This window comes from Ruditapes philippinarum, unplaced genomic scaffold (assembly GCF_026571515.1).
Source record: "Ruditapes philippinarum isolate M1 unplaced genomic scaffold, ASM2657151v2 ctg849_1_1_1_1, whole genome shotgun sequence".
In the NCBI taxonomy this organism is placed as follows: Eukaryota; Metazoa; Mollusca; class Bivalvia; order Venerida; family Veneridae; genus Ruditapes; species Ruditapes philippinarum.
This window is the reverse complement of record NW_026865022.1, coordinates 15513-38568: the sequence shown is the minus strand read 5'-3', so window position 1 is coordinate 38568 and position 23056 is coordinate 15513. Positions and strand designations below refer to the sequence as shown.

The 23056-nt window shown below is 30.3% G+C and overlaps 1 protein-coding gene across 2 annotated transcripts; it reads right to left on the bottom strand.

Annotated features, from left to right (window-relative positions):
* Nucleotides 1-5759: 5759 nt before the first annotated feature.
* On the bottom strand, nucleotides 5760-23050 carry LOC132727584 (glutamic acid-rich protein-like). Of its 2 annotated transcripts, XM_060713137.1 has the most exons (11): nucleotides 22900-23050; nucleotides 21721-21780; nucleotides 21363-21452; nucleotides 20729-20776; nucleotides 18897-19030; nucleotides 17699-18483; nucleotides 16996-17031; nucleotides 16222-16272; nucleotides 8133-8210; nucleotides 7618-7675; nucleotides 5760-7127 (listed from the first exon to the last, which is right to left on the bottom strand). In XM_060713137.1, exons 1-11 carry the CDS (start codon nucleotides 22910-22912, stop codon nucleotides 6480-6482), a joined length of 2001 nt encoding a protein of 666 aa, XP_060569120.1. In that variant the 5' UTR covers nucleotides 22913-23050; the 3' UTR covers nucleotides 5760-6479. The 2 variants fall into 2 exon arrangements, with proteins under 2 accessions (XP_060569120.1, XP_060569121.1); XM_060713138.1 differs by lacking the exon at nucleotides 16222-16272.
* Nucleotides 23051-23056: the final 6 nt, after the last annotated feature.

Genomic DNA, 23056 nt, shown 5'->3' with positions numbered 1-23056 from the left:
GTAGAAATTTTGTGAATGCAACTCTTCTTAAACCAGATGGCAGATTTTGCTTAAACTTACAGGGATGAACAACCTTAATGTGTAGATGGCAGTAAAGGAAGGAATTTTTGCTGCGACCAAATTTAACAGAATTATGGCCCTTTGTTGATTTTTCACTATATACTATATAGAAATTTTGTGAATGCAACTCCTCTTAAACCGGATGGCAGATTTTGCGTTAACTTCCAGGGATGAAGAACCTTAAGGTGTAGGTGGCAATAAAGGAAGGAATTTTTGCTGCGACCAAATTTTACAGAATTATGGCCCTTTGTTGATTTTTTCACTAAATACTATGTAGAAATTTTGTGAACGCAACTCCTCTTAAACCGGTTGGCAGATTTTGCTTAAACTTTCAGGGATAAACAACCGTAATGTGTAGATGGCAGTAAAGGAAGGAATTTTTGCTGCAACCAAATTTAACATAATTATGGCCCTTTGTTGATTTTTTCATTATATACTGTGTAGAAATTTTGTGAACGCTACTCCTCTTAAACCGGATGGCAGATTTTGCTTAAACTTACAGGGATTAACAACCTTAATGTGTAGATGGTAGTAAAGGAAGGAATTTTTGCTGCGACCAAATTTAACAGAATTATTGCCCTTTGTTGATTTTTAGTTTTCAACTTGTGGCACATGTAGTCCAAAAAATATTTGACCTAGAGTCATAAGATTGACAGAACAGTGGCGTGTGGGGGCATCCGTGTCCTATGGACACATTTCTAGTTTAATTATGTCTTGTAGCTGCAAACTGGAGCCACAAAAATAATTTGAGCAAAATGATACACTTTGAAATCTAGACAGGTTGGACATTTAAAGAAATTTAAAGTTATATAACAACAAACACAGAAGATTTTCAATATAACATTTATTTCTTAGCAACAAGTATGTAAAAGATTTCTGAATAATAATACACTTTCCCTAAAACCTTAAAATTGGAATAAAATTTTCTCATACTGTGATAATGGAATGTAATAGAATGCATGTTAGTACAATATGTAACAATTCTTTCAAATAAAACAATTTTCTTAAAAACAATTCAAAATTTTCTATGACATGTCTCCTCAAGTATCAATACAGTGCCACTGTCTCTATAGACCCTGACCTTTCTTGCCTTTGCCATGTTTTTTAATTTAGAAGTTTTTAATAAAGATTTCATTATCAAAATACAGAAATTGAACTACTAACAGTATAAAGCCCAGACAGACTGCATGGATGTACAGGTTGGCCTGACTCTATACAGGTGGCAAAGGCTAATCACCTTTGGTTCCATCAGGGGATAGGTTTATATAATACATGCACAGTGAATTTTGTCCAATTTACATTAGTAACAATAGCAACAAGAAATCCCCTTTTTTATCATCAAGTTTCCTATAACATGACCAATGAATAAGTAATTCAGACAAAACATTTCAAGCTTAAATTGATAGGATTGTTTCACTTTTAATAACATCGGAGATATTCTTGACACGTTCATGATTTTTCAAATGCAGTTGTAGCAAAAATAGCTACAGTGGGAACAATTTTTCATTACTTTCAAGTCAATCAATTATCACAGCTGTATACAATTACTAACTAATAATTACTTAACTAAATTCATTTGTACCATACTTTTTTTTTCAAAATATGCCCCTGTTATGATTGTACCTAACTCAGCCCCCAAACAACACAAATTCATAACAGTTAGGTGGAATGTATGTGAATTAATGCAAAGTTACTACTAATAATGAGATTTTGAACATTATTTACAGACAGCACATATTTTAACCCATTAAAGGGACATTATACATGGCAATTATGTTGCATTACAGTAAAACACACACAAAACATTTAGAAATGCTCCCAACAGTTTTTGACACATGATGTCAAATCTTCAGAAACTACAATAAAAGCAAGAAATCAGCAGAACAGGGGTCATGGTCCGTTTTCTAGTTTCATTTTCAGTTTTATTATATCATGCCTACATATAAGATTGCATATTTCATGATATAAATGAATGCAGTAAGTAATACATAATAATACTGCTATGTGTCAGCAGAATGTACAACAAATACAAATTACACATGAGCAAAATTAACAACCAGTAAACTCAAGGTTAACCTTAACTTTTATTTCAAAAATTTACAAACAGGTTTTGCCATATTTACTCTTCAATAGTAAATGCATTTGATAACAATGTTGCACAAAAATGTTGATATAAACATAACTAAAGCATAGTCAAACTTGTGAGTAGGAACCACCTTTAAAAAGATTTATATTCCAAATATAATGACTCTGTTTGAAAAGTACTAACTAAGAAATAAAAAACTTCTTTTCAAATGATAAACCAGATAATAATAATAAAGGATATTCTTGATTTGTTGTTGTTTTTTACATCAACAAAGATTGCAGCTATATGTAAACTAAAATAATTTTAGAAATTTTGTCAACCATCACACTATAATAATATTAGAAAATGCAGTCATATTTTCAAACTATTATAATGTAGGAAATTGCAGTCATATACCACTTAGACATTGCGGCCATAAATCAAACTATAATAATTTCAGAAATTGTTGCAACAATTACATTAGAAATTATGCCCTAATATCAAACTGTACTAATTTTAGAAAAAAAAGCTATAATTATTTTAGAAATTGCAGTCATATATAAAGCTAAAATAATTTTAGAAATGTTGCCATATATCAAACTATAATAATGTTATAAATTGCAGCCATATAATTATAAAGCTATAATAATTTTATAAATTGCATCACAACCACACCTATTGCACTACTACTTTAAATACATCAGCTAATATATATATACATTTGTATAATTATAATTGTAAAATTTATAAATCTTTATATCTTTGAAAGAAAAATTCTGGATTAAAGTTTGATCTTTAAATTAAAAAAAAACATGTCTACAAATTAATCTATGAAAAATCATAACACTGGAAATAATGTAAACAAATCTTTCTTTGTTTCAAAGTTTTAAAAACTTGAATGTTTCTGGAGAATCATAAAAATGGCAATTATATGTCTTTAATGAATGTATATACAGTACAAAATAAGGTATGAGCCCTCTTATATATTACCTCCACTTTGAAGAGTATTTAAATAGGATAGAATTACTGTAAACTGCATTGAATCTGCGGGGTGAGTGTTCCAACCCCAGGAGAATCAATTTCTTATCTTTCCCCAATATAAAGTACAAAAAAGCTTATAAAATATCCTATAATTAAAATGTAAAACAAATTCATTTAAACATAATTATTCTATGATAAAATATGAAGAAAAAAGAAACAAGTCTGATATAACACCAATAAACTGTAATTACATATCAAAATATTGTTATAATAAATATAAGTATCTATATGAAATATTCTCAATCTATGTCACATAAAAATCTGATACTTGCAGTCAAGTATATCTAGAATAAAATCAGGAACTTGTGTCAGTGAAAATAATGCATAAATATTCTGTTGTAGTTTTTTTTTCTGACTTGAATTACACAACAAATCTAGTTTATCTTTTATCACTTCTAATAAGAGAGAAAAAAGACAAAATAAAGAATTTAATAATACATTTTCAGTTCATTATTTTTCCCTTGAAATAGAAAAATCTTAATATTATAGTATCATTCCTTTACAATGAAATATAAGACAAAATACATACAGTGAAAGCCACTGATATAAATACGTTTCTCTACAGCAGTAAATTCTATTTAAATTACCTATTTAAAGATAATAAGACCATCTAACGTTAAACCAGGATATCATCTATAAAACATGATATAATAACAGTGCTATAAATTCTATCAAATATATTTCTATGACAGCAGTAATTTAAGATAACAACAATACTGAAAAAGTGAGTCAGCAGTAATGAAACTCCTATAAAGAATATATGAAATCACATAAAAGTAAGATATAATATATATTTTAACTAGACTCAGTGACAAAGCATATATATTAACATCAGAAATCAAATATCTAAGTGCAAGAAATCATATAATTTTTAAAATCATATTATTATTACTAAAATCACATGTTCTTTGTACATAAATTGTATCAAGTTGGTTGATATTTAAAACACCATAAATAGAAATTATATTAAAAACACACTTTGTATAGTGAACCACCAATTTTTACAATAATTGTTAAAAACGGACTATATGTCAATAGAATATTAAACAGTATTGTCATATCCAAGTACATGTACCTACAAAAAAAACTAGAAGCTACAAAAAAGAAAGTGTGTTTAGTAAATGTCTCATTATTATTCATCATTAAATTTACATTACGATATAAATTTAAGTAATCAATTTGTTTTAGTAGACAAAAAGTGTCATGTGGTTTGATAGAGTTACATAATTATTAGGTTTCATTCACCTATAAATGTAGACTAACAATTTTATTCCACTTACTTCAAACAATAAAATGTATTTTTTTTTGGTTGTAATAAAGTTTACACATTAAATCACAGGGATTAAATTCAACAGTATGTATTAAGAACATGAGCATCAATTATTTGAAACATTCTTTGTACTCCAGACCTACAGTATGCCATTTATTGATATTCTCTAAAATTCAAAGGCATAAATATTCATAAACTTTACTGTAAATTTTGTAACAATATCATAATACCTGTTATAATAAAATTTTTTAGAGACTTCCCTGTAGAATAGCTATCACAAATGTTAAAGTAGTTATCACAAACCAATAAAACATAGCCATGTTTATACACAAAGTTTGAGCCATTCAAGAGCAAATATAATATCACATTATTATTGTAAAACTTTTAATAAAGCCATTTTCACATGTCTGTCTTTCTTTATAACTATTCATTATATATTTGATGAAGTGGAAACAACAAAAATAATACAACATGAAAAAATAAGCATACATCTTGGAATCAGTCATAATTTGATTTGGATACAATGTATTCTAATGAAATACAAACATGAAGAACTTTAAGTTTCTTTCTAATGACATTTTTAGTGTGAGCTTTGTTTTATTTTTATTTCATATTAAATACCAATTATTCCTTTACATTCATGTATACAATAACACCAGACAAATATTTAAATATCTATAAGTCAGAGAAAATACATCTATGTGCCAAAAATATAAAAAAGGACTAATGTAATTGTAATATCAAAACTCAAAAGATTGTGAAAAAAAAGAATATATACATGTATGTATATGAAACATTTAAATAAAATGCAAAACTAAAACTTAAGATATGTTGGATGAACTTAATGACCTTCATGACCAGGAAGTGTGACAGATACAACTAGAGTGGTACCTTTGCAGTGCAAGGAAGTACTCGATATCCAACAGTCAATGAATATCAAGCAAATGTATTTATTAGAACAAATGTTAAATTTTTATCATATTCAAATCTATAATGAGTATAGAAAAGCATTACTCTATGAAAAATAAATTTAAAAGTTCCATATTTTGGCATTTGATTTGATAGTTTTTGTAAATTTTGCAAACAAAAAAAAAGTGAATTTTATGGCATCTTGTGCAAAAAGTGTCATCTTGAAAAGCAGATAAATCTAAAAGGTTACTTATCTTGTGCAAGGGCTTAGATTTTTTAAAATAAAATTTTGCTAACCTATCTTGTCACACTTTTAAGCTGGATTTAGGGGCTCAAAACTGGATTTTTATTGACTCGAATTTCAATGCACGTTTGGCTAACAAATTTTTTAATAAAGAAATTTTGTTAATCAATCTTGTCACACTTTTAAGTTATAACTTTTCAATCTTTACATGACACCAGACTAACTAGTAAATGATAATGATAAAGCAAGGGACGATAAGACAAATTGTTACAATGAAAACATGTGAAAATATAGAACACAGACATGAGGATGAGATTGCACTAAGTGAGATATATTAGATATATTACAAAATATCAATGACACAATAAAAGCATGTATCACAAATATGGATGGATTTTGTAAGAGACAGCTTTCTTTTGACATCACAGACATAAAAACAATTCTTCAAAAAAAAATAAAGAAGAGAAATAGAAAAGAGAAATGAAGATAAAATCATACAAAGAATACCCTGTGATTTTTTTTATATATACATCTGGAAATAGACTTTCGATAAGGGGTGGGAGCTAAGTTGAAATGTTTAATACATCATAGAGACTTTGCACATAGTTTACACCATGTTTAAATAAATGTCATAATCACTTTTTTTGCAAGTAAATTTGCTATATTTACAAGATTGAAAATAATGAATTTATATTCAACAAAACATATTTTTGCGGAAATGATATTTTATAGCATAAGCTCATCATATTTGTTAGTACATCTTTGAATTCAGTAAACTTTTAAAGTTTCACAAATAAAATAAATTACATAAGCTTTTACAAATAAACAAGATAACCAAATAAACAATAAACTCTTATAGCATTTAACAATAAAATAGATATTTTCATCATTTAAAAATCATCATCATCATCAGTTCTGTATGTGGCTGTTGGCTCAGTTGTATGATGACCATCGTCATCCTCATCATCACCATCATCTTCATAATCATCATCATAATCTTCTTCTTCCTCTTCAGAAACTCTTGTACTATTATCAGCAGTACTTACAGCCCTTACATTTACCTCCCTTTGATGTTCCCTTGGAGTGACTTCCCCTTCCTCGTGACTTTCATTTACCTCCCCTTCTTCAAGCTCTTCTTGCTCATTAATGCTCATCTGATATGTTTTCAGAGCTTGTGTGTCAGTGAGATTTGCAGAATTGTTCATATCTGACCTTATTGTACTATACAATTCATCGTCGTCTGCACTTTTGAATGGATATGAATCAGCAGACGGTACAGTGCTTACTTTTGAAGCCCTGGATTTTATGCTTGCGTCCATGGTACCATTTAACCCTGTTTCACTATCAAATGTATGATGACCTCTGAACTTTGAAGGTTTATAATCAGGAGACATGTATGGCTCTATTGTTGAATCAATGCCGTTCTCATTGTATGGTTCCGTAACATTTGTCATATTTAGACTGGTATCATCATCAATATCGTAACGCGGAATGTCCAACTCCTTCCTGATGCTGTCCAATATCTCATGCATACGAAGCTACAAAAATTATAAATAGAATCATTTCAAAAGACAATTAAACAATTACATGAATTATATGTATGGATTCAACTTTCATTTGTGGTATTCAAAAGGGGAATAATACAGTAAAATATACATACTAAAAAGAAACAACGCTGGAGTTACAGATCTTGATAAGTAATAAAGACCTTGTAAAAGTTTCAAGGGAATGCCTACCATTGAAGAGATAATACTTGCATATAAAATGTTAACCTGCCAAGAATATGTGAGTACTTCAAGGGCTATAACTCATCAATAAGCAAGCTAGAAACATGGTATTTAATTCTAGCAATAGGTTTGATTATTAAAATGCATTTGTGAAGTTTGATTCCAATCCATGCATTGGACCTGAAGATATAGCCCACAAAGAACCTGCACAAGCAACACCTACACAAGGGTTTGTAGAATAACTTTCCTTTATATTTTTACAATATTTGACCTCAAAAAGTTTTTTTTTTCATAATCTTACCTCATCTAAATGGCCTTTATTCCTGGCTATATGTGATTTAAACACTTGTCTCAATGCCCTGTAATAATCATAGCAAAATTAAATCAGTTGGATCTATATCTTATTACAGAAGAAAACATTATGTACAGCAAAAAAGTATAATAAAATTAGTACCTTATTGCAAACCATGTCTTAAGAATGTAATAAAGCAATCAAACGTGATGTTCTTCATTGTTTAAACACATGGGGCTTCTATGCTAAGTAAAACTTTTCCAATCCAATTTAAATACGATATTTTTGCTTGAAACAAAGAAAAGGAATCATATTTTAAAATTTGTAATAGCCATTCATTTGTTTATTGCATTGAAATTGCCCAACAAAATGTACTTACATTGAATTACTGCAATATGTGACTTTTGTATGTTTCTACTCTTAATGTTCAAGCTTGTGCCCAATCAGAAACTAATATTTTTTATAGTCTTACAGTTGATTTAGATCTGATATTACACTATATAAAGTTATCATCAATATGTTACCTGTCTGTATAAATTCCCCTGTCTAGGACCTCATTAGTTACATCTCTCATAAACCTTACATACATGGCTTCCTCATCCCTAAAACAATACAAAAATTATCATCTAATTTGCTACATAATTTTACTGTGTTACAGATATGAAGATTTCGATCCCCTGCCATGATAATTCTACAGAAAAAGATCTTGTGTCTTCACCTATTAAATTATCGTTTCGCATAAAATATATTGTGTCTTCATGATGGCACCCTCAAAAGTAAAGGCGAAGGCACGCTAAGTAAGCATTTTATCCTGTCTTTGTGTCTTTATAATCTACCTCTTTTAAGAGGTGATGAAACAAAATGGCAGAAATCTGGCTCCATAGTTTACAGTTAATGCAAAAAAGGATAAGCTTCATTTTCTAAAGGCATTCACTTGCCGGGATTAAAATAGTCTGCATGTATCACTGGACATCAGCTTTATATGTTTAATTAATCAGCATCAATTTCAGAAACCTAATTTGGCCAGTCAAAAATACAACACTTTTAACATTGAACGCTTGACCTCAAGATATTTGACAAAATGCTTAAGTACGCTTAGGTTAATAGCTTTTTATAGGTTTTATCAAATCTGACCTTTCATACATCTTTATTCTGATCTTATATTGATGACAGCTTGTCAAATATTATGTTCTTATAAATATTTTATGAAGTTGTCAGTTAATTGACAAATAAATCTCCTTCATTTAATATACTAGTATGCAGCCATGCTACACAAATGTGTTGAGTTAAATTTATGGTATACATGTAATTACTGGGGCCAATTCTTTCTGGTCTGCTACTAACTGGTGTAAATGTAACTTCCAGTTTAACTAAGCTAAAAGATCAGGCATTAGTTTTTAAGATATAATTGGCAAAATGATATGAAACAGAAAGCAACAGAAGAATATCTAAAAATGTTTTAAGAGCCATGAAAATTGTTTGATAAGATGAAGCCAGTTAAGACTTTTAGCAAATAAGATTTGATTTTAATAATTCTTTTAAAATTTCTTTGAACATTATTTTAAGCACGTCACAAATGCTTCTTCACCCAAGAATCTTCAATTTAAGCCTTACGGGTTTGTTTGCTTTGACATTACTTCTGTAAGACCTGGGATCAAATTGAATTGTAGTACAACTTATAGGAATTAAACCTTATTGGGGGAAAAAATGCTTTTTTTAGTCTGCAAAGATTCAGTGACAAAAAATGAAATGGACATAACTTTCACTGATGGAAGATAACTATTTTTAATTTTAATTTAATAAATGTGCTATACCAATATTGATATTGGTGATGCAGATAATTTAGGAATGTGTATTATTAACCAAAGGTAATTTTGGAATGTGTATTATTAACCAAAGGTAATTTTGGAATGTGTATTATCAGGCCTCGACATTAGCGGTGGTCCGTTGGTCCGAGACCACTTGATTTTGGCATGGACCACCTAATTTTAAAACCCACTGGTCCGTCGGACCACTTGAATTTTCTGGTTGATGCAAGGCTCATTTGGGAGAATGGCGATTTGGTCAAAAACATGTTATATAATTTTGTTTAAAATCTATGTCTGATGTATATGGTTCATTAATCTCTGATTAGTTCAAGAAGTTCTAAGTCATCAATAACTTTCATTTTAAGTCGCTAAAATTTTGTTTATGCAAGTTAAAAGAGTTAAGAATTTGTTATATAAATTTAGGTACAAAATCCATTCAAATGGTGCTAGTAATTATGCATCGTCTGATAACCACGGCTTTATGTTATGTTACATGTTAATCAACCGTGAGTATCCGATGATGGTAATTATATGATATAGGATAAACTTAAATTTCAAATACTTGAATAACGGCAGCAAACTAAAGGTACTGGAAAAAATACATCTAGTAATTCTATGCTATTTATCTTTATTTTAGCTGTTTAAAGATAAGAGATCTGTTTCTTCTTGAGTTAAAATTATTTTAAAAGGTTAAGAATACCCAATGTCAAAAATAAATATCAACCAACAAGGAACAGGGAGGTAAAATTCTGTATTATAAATCTGTGAGAAAAATAAGATAAGTTATAGTAAATAATAATGTACGTTGTCATTATTTTAATAATTTAGATATTCCTTGTTTTCAAAAACAAGGATAAGATAATTTATTAGTTCCATTAAAAATGTTAGTCTATAAAAGATTCTATGTTATTATTATGATTATAAGACGTACCACGTATCAGCAATGAATATTTGAATAACAGTAAGAAAATAACAGACACAAATGGCTTCACTATTCCCTAACTTGAGTTGAGGGAGAAATCACTTTAATATAAAAGTTAACATAAATAAAAGCTCTGTTGTGTTTTTTTTACTGAAACAAATAACTCTACGATAAAATGCATACCGACTTGCTCTCCCTTTTCTGATTAGATGAAAAATTTATATCTAAAAATATCTGTTTTCTTTAAATGTTAATAATACATCTTTGTCATAAAGTTTAAACATTTTTTTCTACATTTGCAGTTAAATGACATAATAATGATTACTGACCACCTGACTTCTGGAAGGACCACCTAACTTTCAAATCTAGTGGTCCGGCGTACCACCTGCTAAAAAAGTTAGTGTCGAGGCCTGGTATTATTAACCAAAGGTAATTTAGGACTGTGTGTTATTAACTTGGTAAGTTTTTACAGAGCACAGACTAATTTCATTCAGGATTTCTTTTATAAAATAATTATCATCATCACTTAGTTTTTTCAAGATCTTTTTTATGTTTTATGTCTGCAGGAAGATCTAGAATCCCTTCATCAAAACTGAAAATTACTTTTTTACACCTAATGTTAGAGCCTTTAAGCCTATGGAGCCTATAAATTATTGTTAGTTTCCACATTATCTGACCGTAACAAGATAACATATTTCATAAAATTGACATTTACATGAAGAACTAATTTCCTAATGTATATCAACTATTGTCATGATTTATCTTTAATCAGGATATATTGTAACAAAAGCTGAGTAATGACATAACATAAAATACATCAATCTTGATATATGTCTGAATAATTTCTGTATTTTTAACTGTAAAGATAAAGATAAAAAACCCTAATGATCATATATGCAAGTCGCAATTTTGGTATTATATTTAATATTTATGTCACAGTGAAAAGTCACGCTCTCATGTGACAAAAATGTACTTGAAAATATAAATGTAAAATCTGACCAACTTCAGGACTTCTTATTTAACCTTTTCCCTTATAATAAGGGTGTTTCGACAGCTTTTTGCGCCCCCCCCCCCCTTTTTGAGGCCTCAAACAGTGAAAAAGTGCCCTATTTAGGCCCCAAACACTGTTTTTCGTTTGAGAAATGTTGTTTAAGAAAGTGACCACTTTTTCGGCGCCGTCCCCCATCCAAATGTTACATCAGGGGGTTGCCAGAAGGGGGATGTGCCCCCTTCTGTTTGGAGGGTTTGAAGGGGGCTGCAGTCCCCCTCATCGCCAAGCATATTTAGGACATGTGACAGGCTAAAAATGGCCTCAAGTCGATCTTAGGGTAACTAGTAACCGACGCTGAAAAGCCTTTTACTCTATCTCAATTCATTGAGCAGTTGCAGCACTTTGAAGTCAGTTTTGATGGAAAAAAAACAAAGCAAAATAGTGATTTTTGGCAATTTTGTGACGTCCCCCGTTGCCATGGTAACAGAAAATTTACGATTGAGCATGCTGTTTCAGAGGCTATGGTCTAGTCAACATTTGTGCCAAGTTTCATCAGTATTGAAGCATTTTTCATAGTTTCATAGCAGTTTGAACTTGTTAAGGGAGGCTTTTCAATGAAAACGGCCATTTTTCGCAATATGCTCATGGGATAAAAGGTTAAGTGTAGTTTAGGAGTTGATTTTAAAAAGATAAGTCTACAATGGGCACCTTTTCCATAAGGATTTCAAATATTGATAAAAACAATAGAAATTAATCATAAAGAATTTTCTTTAAATATACTTTACTTGATAAAAATTTTTGAAAAAGGTCTTAGTGATCTGGTATCAACATTTATATGAATTACAATATTTTGTTCTAGAACATTTTATTATCTGTTATATATAAACATATGTAATATCAAATCAGTCAGTTAACTATTCAACCACTAAGTTTATACTGTTCTTCAATACCAAGGTTAGTAGTATACAACAGTTGAAATACATGTACCTACCAATATTTCTAACAGAAATATCTTTTCATCATAGTAACTGATGCTTTATGTAAACTTAATCATGAAACTGCTACTTTTAGATGAAAAGTTTATCCATTTGTATTTATATACCGGTAGCTTTTTTATTTGTCAATGTCAGTGACTGCATGCTTTGTTGTGGTGGTGTTGGTAGTTTTCACTCAAGATCAAGGCAGTAAGTCAAATTGACTTTACCAGAGCACAGTTTAGCCATGGCATCCCTCCTGGGGAGGCTGTCAAGCAATTTACCAGTACCAGTTGCTTTCACTTTCGGAAGGAACTGGTAACTCCTGTACATGCCAGAGCAGAGGTTCAGTACAAATGACCGTAGAAAGGATTTTATGATCAATTACAATGAAATTGACCTGTACCGTCTGGAAATCAAACCTACGTCACCCAATTCAAACGCTCTACCTATTGAGCTAATAAGACGGTTTTTTGCATGTCTTGTTGCTGTACTATTATATATTTTAATTCTCATTTAGGAAGCTATGAAGGTATGTGGTTCAATATAAGATGCTTGTACAGTCTAATATATTCAATACATGAGAAGCTACAAGGGTATTTTCTCCACCAGATCATCTGGGAAATTCTTAAAGGTTCAAATAATGTCATTGTTACTTGGGACAAGGTATAATAAAGAAATTTAGGTAAATTTTTAAGAAATAAAATATACAATACATCACTTAATAAAATCTTTAATTGGATTTAAGTATGCAAGGAATTATCACCAGTTTGTAGCCTGAGTGATATGAGGCACAATCGAAAGAAACATGATTAAAATTCGCACCATCATTAGCCCTTCACTTACTGAATTTAAAATTTTGGAACAGTTCATTTGAATATCTTATGGGAAATCAGTATCAAAATACAAAAACTGCCTACCAAAGTTACAGATCTTAGCCAGAATGCACACTAGTGCAGCCTTGCATGTATATATACTGGTAGCACAGACTTCTTTATTATTTTCAGTTCAAACAGGTAAAGATTTAAATCTATATATATTTGTTTGATTTTTTTTAAAAATCTATTTATATTTATTTGATTTTTTTTTAAATCTATATATATGTTTGGTTTATTTTATTTTCCTATATCTTATAACAAGTCTACTTAGGTAGTTATATCTCATAGAGCAGACAAAGTACATGTAGATAATATATTGTTATCATTCAACATCTTAACTTGTCTCGCCTCATGGATTTTACTACATTGTTTTGTATTTTTGTTTTAACAAATTACATCAGTCAGTGAACGTTGACAGAATTTTGATTATCTAATTATCGGTGTAACAGGATTTCAAGGTTAATTCACATCTTACTCTTTACAGAGGATAATTGTCAAACTGGACTGAACATTCCTGGCTTCTGGTATTGTAATATTTTTTTATCGTATTCATTTGCTTTCATTTTGGAGTATAAAAAAGCAAGGAATGTTTTAAATGTAAATATAGTAGATTATAAACTTATAAATGTTAAACATATGTTAGAGTGTGGATGCAACTGATCTCTAATGAGATACATGTACATGTATAAGTCTGCCTCTATTTTTTTTATCTCAAAAGTAGATTAAATTGAATGCAAATACTTTCAAGTTAGCAGAGTAATGGAATGTACTGCTTAATTATTTAATTGTAGTGTAAAACTGTAATCTGACTTCAAATTTATGTATCATAAAGTATGTATTTAAAGTAAAGATTACGTCTTTATTCACATTTGAATGGGTAATCCAATGTGTTGCCTCAATAAATAAAGACTTTACATTACTTACTTTACTTAACATTAAAGTTATACAACAATGGGTATCAAACCAGGAACCTTCAGGTGATTAGAATAAGGCATTCAGTGGTATTCTACACTGCAAAATTTATTTTAACCAGAAAATAGGACTAGACAGTGACAGGTATCAGTGGCTGTGATGCCTAATGAAATAATTAATAAACTAAAAAATTTAATCTATAAATTAACACAAATATAAAAGTATGTAGTGTTCATATTGTATATATGTTATTTAAGGCTTCTTTATGTTCTACTTTTTATTAAAAAAGTTTGAGTGTTAATAAAAGTGAAATAATAGGAGAGAATCTATCTCTACAGAGCAACAGATCTTTGTAAACTGAGTAGGAAATTTTTGTATCAGTATTTCAAGACAAAACATAAATTGTTAATAAAATAAGATTTATTAATAAAACTTGAGCACTACATCTACACCATATGTGAATTTATACAAAACAAAATTTTATAATAGTAACTGGTGCACAGGTACATTGACAATATTAATATACATGTGAATCATGTGCAAAATATGTTACAATGTAACAAAATTATTAATACCATATAAAATGTTTTTCCTGCGCAAGTTATAAATACTGATATAAACATAATTGCTGTTACCTAACTTTGGTATAATATGGCAAGGAAAATCAAAGGAAGACAATGTTTATTTCTGTAAAGACACTGCTTTTTTTCTGTTAAAAACAGATTTACATTCAAACTTCGCCAAATATTTTGTTTCTCTTGCATTCGTAAATATAATCATAACTTCCACATAAATTGCTATTCTCTATAAAAAAAACAAGGTACAAAATCATTTACTTGATTGACCCCAGATGTTGAGCTTAGAATTAAAAAAAAAATCCGTTGATTCAAATTGGAAATTGTAACTGTTAAACTTGATAGAAATTCAAAAAGGCCAAGCATTTTATTGTCTGAAAAAAAAACAAAAACTTTTTTTGCTATGGATAAAGAAATACATTTTTTGCCCAGATTCTTGGAAGAGGAAGTGTACTTGAAAAAGACACAATCAGATTTGGAAAGAAAAGATTTTTACTGGCTAGTACATAAGATTTAAGTGGTTTGAACAATACTGAATATAAAGGGGAAGTCAATTACTGTATAATGTTACATAGCTTCCTCCTGTTGTAAAAATAAGATGTTCTCATGTTATTTATAGGCTAGCTAGATGTCTTAGATATACTTATTTCATATGAAAACTATAAATGTTTGAAATAAATACATATACATTTTGGGAAGGAAATTCCTTTGGTATGTACTTCACAAGGTTTAAGCATGTATAGATTTGCTGATATAATCAAAGATCACTTGTCTTTATTTTTTTTTTCAAACAGTCACTTACGGATGTTACCAGTTTGTCTGTGCTTTTCATATACATCATAAAAACATAGAAAATCAATCATTTGTTGAATCAAATATAAAATAAATCATCATAAATTTAACTCAAGGGTGAAACATGAACATTTAACATGCTAGAATGACCATCACCAGTACAGTACAATAAAGGGCAGGTGAAATACATTAGACAGGTAAGCAAGAAAATAAGCGATCAAGCATTTTATTACTCCTTCAATATTCAATACACAAAACATTAAGATTGTGTTTAGTGAAAAATTTAACTAAACCATAAGCCACCAAAATTTCAAGTTAATAAAAGCAAATCGAACAAAGTTAAAAAGTAAAAAAAAAAGATTAAACAAAGAAAGTTAGAAGTCTATCTTTACAATTATCAATTTATGTGTTTAAATAAAAGAGTGCAATAAGATTTTATTTAATGTCTAATTTTGTGATTATAAAATAATACAGTTAAAAAATGTATATAGTTTTTACATCAATTTTAAACATATGCTTTAACAAATAAAAAAGTTATATCATCCAAAAATCCATATTCTATAAAAAAGAAATTAATCAATTTTCAATTACCTTTTACTCTCTGACCTAAATTACTTGAAGGTAGATTAATTAATTTTCAATTTACTTATACTAGAACTTTAAAAGAGACCAAAAAAGCATAATGGTAGCAGGTACAGTTCAAAGATAAAGCGTTGTTTTGCCACATTTGTTCTACCAGTGATCCAAACACTTACACTCACCCTGTATTTTCTGTATTTTTGGGAGGTAACTGTACATGCTTGGGTTTTCTTCTGTATAAAATGTATAAGTAAATCTATTTCGTCAATGTTTACTTTATAAGTTTTAATCACAAATTTTGCGAGCTTTTCTAAACCGAGCTAAAGATTATCTAAGATAATGGGCTAAAAAAAATTTCAGGTCCATAACCTTTACCCTTGCCGTACTTTGTATCTTAAAACAGACCTGTCCATCTTCAATATGGACAAGACAATTCCTCATTTTTAATGAAAACCTTTTAAAATGTACTGACTGAATAGTGAACAGTGCAGACTGTGATCAGCCAGCCACTGGTTGCATGGATTGACTTAGTTTTGTAGCTGCCAACAGGCTTAGTGTAAGAGAATGTGTATTTCTAAGTACACACCATGATATACGGCCAACTAAAAAGTATGTCAATTACAGCAGCAATAATACAAGGCATTACAGTTTTGCTGCATGTCAACAACAAAAGAATCATGCACATACTGTATCAAGTCACTTTAGAGATAAATTACCTCCGACTTTAACATACACCAAAGTAAGCAGGATCAAAATCATGCAAGTTTTAGAAAAAGGAAACAAAAATCATGCACCGATTAAATGTTATATACAGACAAGTTAAGTAAAAGAAGTAGTGTTTAACAAAAAGACAAGAAAATGATCAGGGAGAATTTATTATAGTGAATCTTATAATGGTATAAGAATCTAAAGATTTCTAGGAGGTACTAGGGATATAACATAGAATATTTACTTACTCCGGATTCATCTTCTTACTTGTCCCTAACGTGGGTCTGAAGGGGAGAAATAATTATATCTGGGTAGGTTACATAGGTAAGATGTTACATTGTAAGTATTAATAAAAAACATGCACAAGAAAATTAGAAAAAAAAGGATATAAATTATGCTACATTTTCTTTTCATGCAATGCAATATGTTTTGAGACTAGTACTAATCAACATCAACATTCGGCTTCAAATTCATATTATTTATTACAAAGTCACTTTGTTTCAGAAGATTCTGCTTTTACCTAACTTTTACAGGATCTTTTTTTGTTTTTCAGAATTTGCTTTTTCATGTTTCAAATAAAACACCTTTGTGAATATGATAACAATCTTGATTAATCACTACTATTTTAAATGATTGAATTGTTTCATAATGCCATAATCATTTTCCTTGTGTCATTGATGTGTATTTAGCAAGATTTAAGTCAAACAGAAAACTTGCAACATATTTACAACTATAGAGCAACAACATTAACACAACAATAAATAAATACCATTAACCTTAAAGCAATAACAGTTAACAGTTCATTGCTAATATAAGTATCACAGATAAAAAAGTCCCTGCATCTTTTTATTCAGATTGCATAATAACTATAAATAGCCTCATTTCTGCTGTGTCCATGGAAGCATGTTTACTCAAACAGATATTTTTGAGTAAGTTGAGTATGGTAATTACCTTGTTTTTGAACTACCAAGTGTTCCATATGTTAGCGACATTTCACCGGTATTCCCAAAATCAACACTTGTGTCCAAATGATCCTCTTCGTGTACCGTTGATTTCATTGTATCATTATTTGCTCTCGCGCTAGCTTTAGAAGCCTGATCTTTAATCCATTTCAAATGATCTGTGTCCATGGAAATATCAAGTTTTGGAATGTCAGAATTCTGTCCATTTTTATCATTATATTTGCTGAAATCTCTGCTATGGAGCGTCTCAAACATTAAGGAGTTCATCGTTACTGGACCTTCACGAGTCCGGTCTAGCCTTGTGTGTCTGGGTTTAGGTTGCGGTCTGGATTCACTTGTAGGCTCTACCTGCTTCTTTTCTGTTGTTTGTTCCTGTGGCACTTCTTGTTTCTTAGTCTTGTCTTCTTTTGGCGGTAGTTTATTGTAGTACTTGTACTGACTAAGACGTGACTTCCTGTCTGTCTTGAGAGTTCTGGGAGTGAATGGCTTCTGTTCTGTAAACACTTGTGCTCTCTTCTCTAGCAAGTCCCCATCGTAAGTTCCTCTCTTTGCTGGTACCTGAACCATGGTTCGAGAAACAGCACTGCCCATAGACCGAGCAGACCTGGCAGAACTAGGTCTCTGCCGTGTTACCCTGGCATATGGACTGAACGTGTCAGGATTCTGGTTTGGGTTCCCAGCCTGATGGCTATCAGGATCATGATTCTCCCGCAGTGTTGTCCTCATAATGTTATGTATCATCATCTCTTCTTCATCTTCCGGATCAACTTCTCCCTGCAAAATGTTTTAAAAAAACATTTCCATTTGTTTTTACATTGTTACTATATACTTTACTTTATTACTTTATATTAACATTCAATTAAAATATCGACACATCTAAGGAATCTTTAAAACAATTTTTAAGATGGTCTGGTCAATGAAAAGTTAAAAATTTATTATTACATATCTGCTGATGAAATTTGAGTAAAGTCATCTTAAATAATAATGCATAATACTAGCCTTAAATTTTTTTTATTATAAATATAAAGTTTTTGAAAAACATTAGGTATTCTCTAATGACTCTATTTAGTTCAACACTTATATGACTTATTTTGAAGTCCAGCAATTTATATCGACAAAATGGAACAATCAAACATTATAACAGTTTGTATTTAAAATTTAATGAAGAATTAATGTGAAGACTATACCCAAAGGTTTTCATTATATATATCATCATCGTTGTAGTAACCAGTTGTTGTGTGAGGCCGACGTGTGGATTTTGTGGCTGACATTGGTCTCTGACCAGTCTTCTGTACTACATCTCTTGTCTTACGATCTCGAGCTGAAATACAAACATAATTTATGTGATAAAATTAAATATTAATACACCATCTTATCTTCCTTTTTAACCATTTACCCAGTAATTCTGTATAATAGACTTCCCTTGCTTTACATTTGAAACTATCCGTTGTTAATAAGTCAGTCAAGTCTAGTCAGGTTTCACAGGTAAGCAGGCAAACCTGGCTCTCTCTTCTATACTGGTATTGGCAAGACATTTCATTGTTAGCAATAAGGGAGCTTAATGCATGTAATAATTGATATAGCTAAAGGATAAACAGAAAATTTAACCTAACACAAGAGGGCAATGATGGCCCTGAGGTCGCTCACCTGTATATAGGCCCCCGGAGCGGGGCCAGTGTAAACCCTAGGGCTTTTATTTGAACAAACTTGGAAGACACCCATTAGAAGATGTTTCATGATGTTAAGCTTTTACTACACACATATAATGAAACACAATGACCCCTCCCCGGCAGGGCCAATTTTAACCCAAGGGCTTTTATTTGAACAAACTTGGTAGACACCCATAAGAAGATGTTTCATGCTAAACATCTAAGCTCTAGCTCATTGGGTTTTTTAAAAAAAGATTTTTTAAGTTTTTACTATAAACATATAGTTAAAAACAATGACACCCCTGGGGCGGGGCCAGTTTTGACCCCAGGGCTTTTATTTGAACAAACTTTGTAGACACTTACTAAAAGATGCTTCATGCTTAATATCTAAACTCTAGCTATTTGGGGTTTTTCAAAGAAGATTTTTAAGTTTTTGCTATACACTTATAAGGAAAATCAATGACCCCAGTGGCGGGGCCAATTTTGACCCCAGGGCTATTATTTGAACAAACTTGGTAGACACCCATTAGAACATGTTTCATGCTAAATATCTTAGCTCTGGCTCTTTGCGTTCTTTAAAGGAAGATTTGTTCAGATTTTACAATATATGCATATAGGGAAAATCAATGACCCCTGTCGCGGGGCCAATTTGGACCCCAGGGCTTTTATTTGAACAAACTTGGTAGACACTCAGTAGAAGATGTTACATGCTAAATATCTAAGATCTAGCTCTTTGGATTTTTAAAAGAAGATATTTAAAAGTTTTTTCTTTTGGTTGCCATGGCAACCAGAGTTCTGCATGGAATTAAATTCTTTGAACAATTTTAAAAGGTGACCAACAAAGGAACATTCCTGTGAAGTTTGGATGAAATTGGTTTACGGCCGGACGAAAAGCGATCACAAAAGCTCACCCTGTCACTTTGTGACAGGTGAGCTAAAAATAAAAGCTATTTAAACCATGCATTTAAAGTAAACAATATGATTAAAAGAATCAGTAGCAATTATCAAGTTAGCCTAAAATATTCAGACTGCAAGACACCCTAATCCATTTATTTCCTATATATGTAAGATAATTTTTCTTCAGATTTTACATTATTTTTATTTTATTTCATCAAGCTTTGTGCATAAGATAAGAAGTTGAAATGTAAATTGAACAGAAGGAAATAAGATGCATAAGTGCAACTTGCAAAATCTTGAAAAGAAGTAATACTTCATGTACATGTATATATACATGTAGCTGTATTTATTATTCATTGTTTACTTTTAAAATTGTTTACTTGGGTTATTATCTATTCATATTAACTCTTTCAAAAATAATTGTTTTTGGTTCAAATATTACTATGAAAAATGTTAATGATCATGTGTGATACCTTTCTGACTTGTGCTCATAGACTTTGGAGGCTTGTTGTCAATAGCAGCTGAAATGAAAAGAATATATTTATCAATCTTTTGAAAGTTTTGGTAATACAAATAGTTTTATACATTTTAGATTTCTTACCAATCTATCATGCATTTCATATTTTGCTTTGAGGCAATTAGTGTGAATTCACCTCTAGAGTTATTTAACAAAGAATTAATACAATTCAACAATGAGCATCAACAGGTGTCTGAAAATTAATCATTTAAATGACATAAGAATAATTATACTTTCACATCTAGAAAGAAAAACAAACACTGAATTTCAATTGGCTTTTCTTTAGAAATAATAAATAATATAAAAATGATGCTCCAACAAGTGCAATATCCTTTCTTAGTTATGAAGACCGTTATGCCAGCTCTAAATTACTTGCCCCTACCTATCATTATTTGAAGTCTTACTCAAGATCTCCATTACTATAAATAAGACTGGAAATTTATCATATGAGCATAATCAGACTCTGCCTACTTAAAACTCAATTAAAGAAAGTTTATATATATGAAAAGATTATGAAATGGCTAACTTGACCACCAATAACCATTCTGATATATATAAAAGAAATCATTATAAAATATATGTCCACTTACACTTAGCTTTAGTAATTTTACTATAATGATTGGTCATGTGATCAAGCACCAGATATTGTGTTGTCAGCTTGGCTGAAGTTGGTGCTAATGCTGCAAAAGACAAAAATCAAAATTAATCACAAAAAACTAAAATAAAACAGCAGTATAGATTTTGAACTAGGACTAGAAATAGCATAAATATGTTAGTAAATCTACTGCTACTGTCAAAAACTATATAGAGTTTATCAACTTTTAAATATTTTTAAATTATTTGAAAAAAAACATCATATTTAGTCTTGAATAATGGCATTATTTGTTTGCATTTAGATAATAAGATAACAAATATAAGTCATGTCAAAAGAAAAAATATTTAACTTACGACCACTTCTTAGTCCCATCTGTCCTCTTAGAGAATTTGAAGACTTCATGGTTGTTTCACCTACAAGTAAAAAAGTCAGATTAAAATATTACTATTCATGTTGTAGCAGTGAAAAAACATTTACAACAAGAGCAGTCAGTAGGACAGCACTCTTGACAATTTTCAGTGCTTTTTAGCTATACAACAGCTTTGATAATGTAAGAGTTAATAAAGAGGAAATTATCCATCACAAAAATACAAATAATGTACATAACATAGTTATAAGTTTTGGATATTGACCAAAGAATTTTCTTAAGATTTAAGTTCACATGTGCCTTATTTTATTCAAAACCAATGCAGGCCTTGGAAGGTGACATAAAATTGTAATTCAAAAAGCATGGATAAAGTTTCAAGGTTAACAAGGTCTTTTTGTAATCTGTCCAAGTCTATCCATTGAGTGTCATGTAAACTAAAGAGTCACTCGAAAATAACCTTGTTTTACTTTAGACTGATTCCTGCAGGTCATTGATATATTGTCAGAAACAAACAGGGTCTGTCCCGTCAAAATACAATGAGCTCTGGGGTCACCAGAAAAGTTTCCACCATGGCCCACAGTCTGGACCATTAATGCAGAGTTCTTGTTACAAGCCAACAAAGAAGTTAGAAATTATCTTATCTATAAATCTATCTTCATTTTCTGTCAATATGAATCAAACTTCAACCAGTATGTAACCAGTCATCATGTTAAGACCCCAAGAAAAGTTTAAAAAGTGAAGAAAAAAATCATATACAAAATGTACTGACAAAATGAATAAAAAGTGGAAAATGTACAGTAATTGTGTTTTTTATTAATTTTAAGTAGATCTACTGTAGTAAAAGCAATCTTGCAATCTAGCTGTTATGGTGAAATTTATGCTCAATTTGAATAACCCGTTACAGCCATATTGATTAATTATATTAAAAAATATTGGTTTAAATGTGGATTTTAACAAAACATTACATGTTGCATGGTGTTTCAGAAACTTTCATGCACAGGCCTAAATCATAACAAAATTTAACCTAAACTTGAAAAAAATGGCGACATGCTAAAACTTGCACTAAAAACAAAAAAGATAATTTCTAATGATACTTTGCAATGTTTTACATCATAATATTAACCATGCAATGGTATCAAAGTTTCTTAAAATTAAATAGGATTACCGTGAACTCCCATAATATCATAAAATCTGATAAAAACAACTCATTCTTCCCCAGCTACACGTCGGCCATATTGGTTTCTATCAACTAACGGTAATGGGCGGCTTTAACCGGAAATTCTCCGGTATATTCCGTAACTAAGAATCAGAGTAAAAATCGG